Source organism: Micromys minutus, assembly GCF_963924665.1.
Source record: "Micromys minutus genome assembly, chromosome: 18".
In the NCBI taxonomy this organism is placed as follows: Eukaryota; Metazoa; Chordata; class Mammalia; order Rodentia; family Muridae; genus Micromys; species Micromys minutus.
The window spans coordinates 32,131,094-32,141,330 of NC_137953.1; the positions used below are offsets into that span (position 1 = coordinate 32,131,094).

Sequence of the window (10,237 nt, forward strand, 5' to 3'; positions counted from 1 at the left end):
AAGGTCCTACGCAAGCTGCCGAGGAGAAAAGTCATGAACAGTCCTCCCAACTGAGAAGCCTGTGAACCACAACAGTGACAGCCATGGCATGGCATTCCCAAAGCTGTGATAGTAGCAAATGACACTTACCTTGGTGGTGGTCAGCACCTGTCTAGTCAGGCAGTATGCCCACTCTATAGGAGGTAATTCACACCTGGTAGGGTAAACCTAACACTACTCTGCCTGGAGAGGTCACAGACCCTATAGGAGAATATGTGTCTCCACTTTTCTTAACATATATGAACTATAATTGACGTCTAAACCAGCAGTTTTCAACAGTGGGTTGCAGTCATCAGAAAACACATATTTCCAATGGTCTCAGGAACCCCAAACAATACATTTCCTTTTGTTGCTGCTTCAAAGCTGTGATTTTGCTGCTGAGGAGATTCTGTGTTCCTAATCTGACTGGAAAGATAAGTTTTCTGAGGGCCACTAGCCACAGGCTGAAAACATTGTTTATCCCCCTATCTACATGGAAGAGTGGCTCTCAGCCCTCACTAGGTAAGCTCCATTTTGAAACAAACGGGGAGCGTCTCAGAGATCTACAACTGTAGTTCAGAGAATTGACTCTACCTTCTTGACTGCAGATGATCCTTCAACAGTGCAGACTACACCTAACACAGGGAAAACCACAGAGGCCAGGGGTGATGGCCAGGGGAGTCGGAGGACGGGCAACAGTTGCTGTGAAACAGTCTCTATACAGCAAAGGGAAACTGACCCTTGACATCTCAACAATAAGACCTGCATGAGGACAAGCCCAGTGGCACCTGAAAGTGACCAAGGATAATGATAAGACCCTATCAGTCAATGCAGCATCACAGGGAACTAGTGGCTGCCAAGAGAGGCAGAGTCAGTTTTCTTTAGAGAAAAAATATCTCTCTGACAGATTATTCAATCCCAAATGTTCAACCCTAAATATACATACATATAAACAACACAAAATTGGCTTAGCAGGTGTGTTTGTCTGCCTGGGCACATGTTCAGGAACTGGCTAGTTTGGTGTCAACTTGACACAAGCTAGAGTTATCACAGAGAAAGTAGCCTCAGTTGAGAAAATGCCTCCTTGATCATCCAGAAAGGTATTTTCTCAACCAGTGATCAAGGGACCCAGCCCATTGTGTGCTGGGTTCTATAAGAAATCAATTTGAGCAAGCCAGGGGAAGCAAGCCAGTAAGTAAAATCCCTCCATGGCCTCTGCATCAGTTTCTGCTTCCTCACCTTTTTGAGGTCCAGTCCTGGCTTCCTTTGGTGATAAACATTGATATGGAAGTTTAAGCTGAATAAAACCTTTTTTCCTCAACTTGCTGTTGGTCATAATGGTTATGCAGGAGTAGAAACCCTGACTAATACAGTGTGCCTTTGTGACAATAATATTTGAAGGAGGTAATGGAATTGGGAGCAAGGGTTGGAGAGGGAAAGGGGAGAGGGATTTGTGGAAATGATGTAAATATAATACTCATAAAACATTAAATGTTTTACAAAGGGCTGAATTTGTGGTTTAGCAGTTAAGGGAACTAACTGCTTTTCCAGAAGTCTTGAGTTCAGTTTCTGCCAATCACATGGTTTCTCACAATCATCTGTAATAGGATCTGACACCCTCTTCTGGTGTGTCTGAAGACAGCTACAGTATACTCATATAAAAAAAACAAGTAAAAATTTTCCCACAGTTTTATTTATAGATAACACGTTGGTAATAACTTCCTAATTATCCTCTTACTCTCATTCCAAACTCCTTCATAACAAATCCTCTCATGTTCATAAGTTCATTCATTCATTCACTATTCTTTTTGTAGTCCACTGGGATTTCTTGGGTTGTTTCCTGAGCATGGGTTTGGGGTTATTTATTTGAAAAAGTGGAACTTACCAGTGTTTACACCTTCAATGAGTATGACTGTTCCTTCCCCTTGCAACCATAAGCTCCCCAATGCTCCTAGGTGTAATGTTGGTAGAGCCTCAGAGTTTTGTTTTTAGAACAATTTAGATTCATAGCACAATTTAGCCAAAGGCATAGAGAGCAGCCTGTATTCCCTGAACTTTCACAAATTTCCCTATGATCCGTCAGAATTCACTACATAGTCCATTCATGTGGTGAATTCTATTCACACACACACACACAAACACACAAACACACACATACACACACACACACACACACACACTCCCTCACATAGCAGGGAAAGCCATTGTTTATTGGAGCTGCTTGCCCTTGAGTGTTTGTGACCCTGTTATCTTTTGAACTCCATCAAAATACTCTTATAAACCAATAACAGCAGTTTATCCTTCAGAACAAAAGAAGGATGTAATCTGTTTTATTATCCCACTGACATTGGATATCCCTAGGTTTTTTATAGATAGAATGGCAACAATTTAATCAGTATATGCATTTGTGTGTGTGTGTGTGTGTGTGTGTGTGTGTGTGTGTGTGTGTGTGTGTGTGTATTGAAGAAGAACATAGGGTAAAACCTAGACACTTCAATGTCAAAAAAGCAAAGGTATCATTTTATTACATTTTTTATATGACAGTTTTCTTACTTCTGCCCTTCATTTAGGTGAGACAATTACCCTAAAGTCTCCTGATAGGAAGACAAAAGCCTCAAATGTTTAAAAAACCACTGTCCCTCAACCCACCAAAAGAGAATTCTGTGATCCTTCATTTACATTGGTTCTGGGAATCTTTGGATGGTATGGTAAGGGAACAGGAATAAAACCAGCAATCTCCCGCTGCTAAAAGGCAAAATACAGGATAGAAATAGAAGATTTGTTTGTTTGTTTTTTTACTTGTTTTGTCTTTGTGAGGTGCTGTACAATTAGGCAGAGGTGGGAGTCAGGTAATCACACAGGCTTGTAGGTCCCATTGTAGCTGAAAGGAGGAGGGACCAAGCAGGTCTTGTCCTCAGGGATCCAGCGCTGGACATAGTTGAGGCCATTGTTCTGGGGCCATACTATCACAGTGTCTCGAGATGCCAGGGATGGGTCCTCTGGGAAGAAGTTGAAGGGACGGATAAGGAAGCCCACAGAGTTTCCAGGGGTGGCTGTGTTGGGAACATCCTCTGAGTGAGGGATGTGCAGGAAGCCCACTGTCACCCAGGCCACCAAATCCTGTGGATAAGAGAAAGATTTTATTGGGCAGGGCAGTGCTGTGTTCCAGACATTGAAGGGCACGTTGACATGATTTAAAGATGTGTCTATTAACTTCCTGAGAGCTCTCAGTGCCATTGGAGACAAAGGCAGATCTATCATGACCCTGAACATAACACACACTAGAAATAAACCTAATTCTAAGACCACAGGGCATGAGGTGAAAAGGGCGGGGATGGGATGATCAGTACCTCATCTTCAATGTTCTCGTTATTCCGAAGAAACTCCTCAAAGACCACAGGGGGGTCCCAGGGGTCATTCTGGTTGTAGAGGCTGCTGCTGTAGTGCTCAGATTCCCTATACTTTGTCACAGCCAAAGGATACCTGCACACAAAACAAGTCAGGTGTCTCTGGGCACTGGGGCTGCCTTTGGACCCCTTCCAGAGAGCACTCTTGTGGCTAAAGATGGGGAAGATGATTGTCTCCTGACAGTTGTCAAGAATGCAAATCAGCACTCAAGGGCTGGGGCACTGAAGGCATCACCCCTCCCTCCCCAAGTGCAGAAGAGGACACACCCAGAAGCACACACAAGCTTAGAGACTGGAGGAACAAAGCAAACACAGGCACACACAGTCACTGAAGGGAAGCCCTTCAAGGGTCTCCTCACCTGGCCCAAGTGACAGCTCGCTCCTCCTTCCAGCCTGGTGGCAGCACCTGCTCAGCCATAGAATGGATCTGCAGGCGGTAGCTGCGATTGTGACCCCAGCGGTTCTTTTGAGGGCTGCTAAAGAGCAGGTACTTGGGCAGAGCCTGTCCAAAGCGGAATGCAGCCTGCTGCTCCTGGGAGTACTGGGTCTGTTCAAGTATGGGCTGGACCAGGGAATGACTGGGGCTCCAGGGATTGGTGATGTTTTCCAACTTAGTCTTCAGGGTACTGAAGCTGTTCTTGGTGCCTGGGGTGCAGAAGAGGAAACAGTGAGGTTCAATTATGGGAAGAGGAACCTTGCTGTTTGTAAGATGTTTATCCTAGACCATACCCTGCAGTAAAGAAGATGCAGGGTTCAGAGCAGGCACTGGCTCAGTGATGGGACAGCCAGGTGAAAGCATCACAAAGGAAAAGAAACCAGGGCAGGTAGAGGCCAGTATTCAGGTCAGTGTCAGCTTGTGGTACATGCTCGTAATACCTTGTACATCTCTGGAGATCTGTGCTCTGTAACATTTTCTGGGGTCTAACCTGTGGCACAGGTGCAGAGTTTGTACAATCCCTCATTTGCACACCCCAAGAATTATCAGTATACCAGGGGTCTGAAGTCAAGTGTGGCTCAATGGGAGGAAGCCATTTACCTGATCTCGGTGGCATTGTTCTGCTCTCTAATCTGACACCAGGTATCCCATCCCTGATGTCATTCTCTGCTGACATCATTAATCTAGGAAAGTCACTGAGCAACCTCAGAAGGTACTGAGCTCCAATCCAAGTACTAGCTTTCAGCATATTTCACCTGTCTGGACACTTACCCTTTCCTCACTTCACATACACCAACTTACTGAACCCAAGGCTATGAGACTCACACCCCACAGAAGAGTAACCTTGGGGACACATGCTGCTACATGTTGCTAGGTGTCAGACAGAAAGAATACTACTGATGTGACTCAGATGGTCTCAGCCCATCCCCTGTGAGTGGGTCTGTCAGTGAGAAGCAGTGACTGAGAGAGAGTCTGGGAATAAATCCTACCTGCCACATCCACATCTACACGGTAGTGCACCAGGTGGGTGTGGATGTTGCCAAGTAGGTGGGTTTGTAGCCGAGTGCCATGGCGCAGTCCCTCAGGGGTGTAGAACGTTGCATGGACATATCCAGTGGCGTGCATCTTGGTCTCCATGACACCGTTAGGGTAGAAGATGAAATCCCAGATATAATCATAATTGTAGACTGTTGATGTCGTCCGTAGCACGAGCACATAACCCTTCAATCCCGCATAGAAGTTGAAGCCACCATTAGAGTTTGAGTTAAAGTGGCGCCTAAGTGGCACCCCTGTGGGCATCTCAAAGAGACACAGAGCACGGGGATAGTGGACAGGGTCATCGGTGTCATAATAGTGAAAGGCATCCAGAAAAGTAGCAGTCTCCGGACAGTCAATGCCAGGGGCCAACTCGTGAGTGACACTGCCCAGGCCCCAGCCAACATCAATGTACTTAGTCTGCATGCCTGCAGGTGTGTGTCCTCCGTACAGGGCCACGGCCTCCTGCACACTGACCTCATAGGCGACACGCTCACCTCCAAAGAGCACATTAAAGATCTGCAGCCCGGAAGAGGATCTTAGCCGGTAAGCGAAGCTCCACCCTCCATAGAGCACATTGTTTCCATCTAGCTTATATCGGGGGCCACTGGATTGGACAACGTGGGGTCCAGCAACCGTGCCTGGCGTGTGAAATCCCCCCCGGGGCTTGTAGGAAGAGAAGAGTGGAGGATTCTCTGTGCCATCGGGCAGTGGGTCCTCGAGGACCACAGTGTCCACTTCTCCAACGGCGTATTTCCGAGCCAGTTCCTCTGGGCTATTGTAGAATTGTCCATTATACCAGAGCTGTTCCACTCTCCAGTCCTGGACATCTGTGCTGCCATGATCCACTAGGATCTCCAGCCCTGTAGGATGCAGAAAGTAGCCTTCCACAAAACGCTGCACGATAACCCAGCTCCTACGCTGACCCGACTCCACACCACGTGGAGCCACATCAGTAAAGGTCAAGCACCGGTCCTCACAGCCCTGGAATGAGAAGCCAGTGGTGTCGAGGAAAAACTGGTGCAAAGGCATGGTTTCTCTCTTGAGCTTATGGTAGAGGAGCTCATACTCTGCTGTGGTGATTGGTCTTGATGACCAGGACACTTGGTGTCCTGGCCTGGGGGGTTGGGCTTGTAGGTAGTAAGGCCGTGGCAAGGGCCCCACAGCAAACTCCGTGACATTGGGGTGGTCCTGTGCACCGAAGAAGATTATGGCCCTGGCTTCCCTCACAGGAACTTTTCTTCCTTCATCCAGAAATTTCAGCACATGCTTCTTCTTGGGCAGTAGCATCTCAATGAGAAACACGGAGTTCTTGGCCAAAGTCAGTTTCTTGGATGGCTGTAGCCCCAGCTCTTTCCTGCTCATCAGGAATCTGTGCACAGCCTTTATCTCCTGTGGGCTCAGGTCTGCAAACACCCTCGATTTTTCACAAGTAGTACTCACAGCAGCAGCTGTGTCTGCTGTCCTCAGAAGTAATATGACAGCTGCCCAGCCGAAGGCCAGACTCATCTGTGCAAGCCTCATGGCTCAGGAGCCCAGCAGAGGACTGGAGAGGACTTGAGTAAAACCTTCAAGTTTCTGTGCACTTCACAACAGTTTGTCCCTCTGCCCTAGTACCTTCCTTCCACTAGCTTTCCCCTGTAATTCAAGCAGAAGTTAGAGATGGGATTCTGGGTCCTCCTCAGTCATAGTTTCTAATAATGTCTGGTCCTCTGTCCTGCATCCACTTTCTTGCGTTTTTTTTTTCTGTTTATCTTTTATACCCTCGTGGACTTTGGTGTCTACACACATTTTTATGTTTGGGCCTTTCTTGCAGTTTATTTCAAAATAGGAACATTTTCCTCAGCCTGGGACATGAGTCACAGCAGCCTAAGAACCGAACCTTAAATGCTACAAAGCCTTGTATGGTGGTGCAACAGAGGGTTAGCCTCATTGCCAAAGAAACACTTCTTATGAAGTTGTTTGTATATGTTTGTGTGTTTGCACATCTGTGTAAGTGTGTGTGTGTGTGTGTGTGTGTGTGTGTGTGTGTGTAAGTGCATGTGGCATGTATTCATTCAATTTTATGGGGGAAGTCAAATCCCTGATCTTTTCTCTTCATTCCGACATTTTTTTCTTTTTTTAAGGCAAATTCTCTAACCTTTACCTGAAAATCACTGACTTCACTAGGCTTGGCACCTAGCCAGCTCCAAGGCTTTCCTGTCTCTGCCTTCCCAGCAGTGTGATCACAGGCTTGGGCTAGGACTGCTGAAATTGCATGTGGGTTATGGTATTAAACTCATGTTCCTGTACTTGCTGGGCAAGTTCTATCATCTGAATTTTCTCCCCAAAAATAAAGGACCCTTTCTGGGCCACTATTTAAGACTTAGTGTAGATGTTCATAGTGTAGGCCCTTGGGTTTGTCTTGGGTTCAAATCCTGGTAAATGGCATCATAAGGACAACTAGTATGATCTCGGCCAGATTGAAATCCCCTAGGTCTCAACTGTGAAATGGAAGTGACAACAGAATTATGCTCCACTTTAAGCTTGTCCCCAAAAGAAAATAATATATCAAGTATAAAGTCCGGAACAAATCTGGCCTTCCAGGAACATCTGGGGCATTAGCTAATCTTTTCCTCTAAACTAAGTCTTTGATGATGCAGTCTGGACCACAGCACATTGGAATGGTAGACACTGCAGACCACGTGAGGCGTACAGGCACAACCCTGCCCACTTTCTCTGGCCCCTCATTGTAGTATGTGCGTAGTGGCTCCTTGACTATTAAAGGCTATAGGAACTCCCTAGTCAGGTCATCCCAGGCAGCAAGTCAGAAATAAGCAGTTTCTCTTTCCTCTGTGGTGAGGACATAGTCAGCATTTTACCCCCTAACCTTGTCCCCAAGTCACCAGGAAAATATTGTGTATGCATGCATGGCAGGGTCTCTGGGATTCTAGGAGTCTTAAGTGTCCATCTCTCTGAACTCCCTTGTATCCAAAGGTGAAGCTGTCAGGCCCTGTTATGTGCAAAGTTCCCAAAACCACACATGTTGGCTTCTCTCATTGTTATGAGCTCTGATTTCCTGAAATTCTAACATGACCTCGCTACTGCTGGGACTCAGTGGGAAGCCCCTCCCAATGGTATTTCTCAACAGATGAGCTGCTTTATGTCTTCTACTGACACGAACTTGAAGTTTTACTTAGACATTCCACTGACCCTCTAACTGAACTGCTCAGTCCTAGACTCCAGTTCTGGGAGTATTTTTTTTTTTTTTTTAGTTTTATGGCTACATTGACCAAGAAGTATAGAGCACTGCCCCACATCCCCTGTCCCCTGTCCCTTCCCCCAGCCTCCTCTGCTACCAGCACCTACCAGAGTGTTCCATGTGTAACAACTGAGCCCCAGGGACACCCCATTAATACCCAGAGCAGATGGTGCATCCAGAGAATCCTGACGTGTAATGACAGGCACCTGCCACCATGGTGTTAGGTAATAGTCTGCCGTCTTCACCTCCAAATCCTCCAAGCTCTTCATATTCCTCCCCCCTCCCTCTACCAACCACTGATCTTTGACTAGCTTTCCGGAAGGTGGGGCTGGAATCTTAAAGTAAGTATTGTGTGCCCCTAATGTTTCCATGCCCTCTGTGCCCAGTTTCCTTCTTTACAATCTCTTATCTCCAAATGTGTTTTTGCTGTAGCCAGTAGGAAGGCAATGCCACAGACATTTAGAATCCTCTCTTCTGAAGTCAAATGGGCAGTGTGGAGGAGGGACGTTCAGCAGAGCCATAGAGGCAAGGGAGAACTTGGGAACCATTGACCCAGCTTCAGATGGGAGGCATGCCAGCCACTGTCTTACAGGGCCCTCTTCTCTCACCCCAGAGTTGCCTTTGATGGCCTTCTGCAGCCAATTCTAGGCTCTCGAACGTCCTGGCTCTCCTCCTTCTCTGTCATCCTGTTCCCTACCCCTCACACTGTGCCTTGTCACCTACCTTGCTCTTGCCCCTTCCCCGCTGACCTGTTTGATGTTCCATCAGAACCCACCTGTGTGCTCTGCTCCGTCGGTCCCCAGCTCCCAGACTTTGTTCCTGGCCACTGACCCCAGGAGTCTTCTTGAAGATATTGGACCCCGCCCCATAGGGAGGGACAGGGTGAGGTATGGGTCAACCTAGCTGGGGACCTATAGCCCATGGGGTTCCTCCCTAGAAAGGTGCTAGGGAGCTGCTGGCTGAAGTACAAATGTCCTTGGACTATTTCCCTGTAATGTCCCCTTTAACAGGTGGCAACCTTTCGCAAGAACTGACTGTGGCTTTCTCTGTTACACGCTGTGTAATATAATTTGTTAATATAGTGCCATGTTCAGGTATTAGGGTAAAAGCTAAGGAGACATTTACTAGCCAGTTTTTTAAGCTTTGTTATTTATTTATGGACACACACACACACACACACACACACACACACACACACGTTCCTTCCCTCCCTCTCTTTGATATCCTTTCTTCAACCCCTCCCATTTCCCCCAATCTCAAATTGATAGACTCTTTTTCTTTGATTATGACTGTTACGTAATGCATATCTATGCATACATTTATGCACAAATAAATAAAGTCCACCTGCTAAGCCCAGTTTTACTGTTTATGAGTATGTGGTTTTAGGGCTGACCATTTTGTACTGGATAATGAATGGGAGGGGGTTCATCCCTGGGAGAGGCTAGTTCTCCCTCTCTAGGGCAACTGTTATAGTTATCTAAAATAATTAATAGTTCGTCTTGGTGGGGCCCTGTGAGACTTACCCCACCCCACACCAATGTGTCTATTAATACTACCATTGTTCTGGCCTCCTTTAGGCAGCCATTTCTAGGAGAGATTGTCTTACATCAAGCTTCCTGGCTTTCTGGCTCTTAGAATCTTTCTGCCACCTCTTCTGTGATGTTCCCCCAAACCGCAGATGCGGGAGCTGTGATGTTGACATATCTGTTGGGGCTTTCCACAATTTATTGATCTCTGCGTTGCATCCAGCTGTATCTTTCTGTGATGGGTTCCATTTGCTGTAAAGTGAGCTTCTGATCAGTTCATAACAGGAAAGTGGTGGTGAGGACAGCCACCCACAGCAAAAAAGAATTGGATGTGTATATAGAACTTGGAATCAGAGAGGGAGGCATCTGAAGACAAACTGCCAAGTTGAGCCTAATGAGAATTGATTTTCAGCACTCTGGAAGGCTGGCAGTATTCAGAAAAGCTAGAGAATGTGACTGTGGGACACTTGTGTTTATGTGGGTATTGTGGGCCTTGTCCCTCTCCGTTCTGGTGCTTCCCTTGCAAACATTTTAGGATTTGTTGGCAACTAGATAAAGGAGAAAACAGTCAATT

General features: G+C 46.6%; 1 protein-coding gene across 1 annotated transcript; it reads right to left on the reverse strand.

Moving 5' to 3' along the window:
- Positions 1 to 2,871: 2,871 nt before the first annotated feature.
- Positions 2,872 to 6,420, reverse strand: LOC308432124 (diamine oxidase [copper-containing]; the record flags this gene model as incomplete). Its single annotated transcript, XM_080931842.1, has 4 exons — positions 2,872 to 3,138; positions 3,369 to 3,501; positions 3,785 to 4,070; positions 4,851 to 6,420. 4 exons carry the CDS (start codon positions 6,418 to 6,420, stop codon positions 2,872 to 2,874), a joined length of 2,256 nt encoding a protein of 751 aa, XP_080787968.1.
- Positions 6,421 to 10,237: the final 3,817 nt, after the last annotated feature.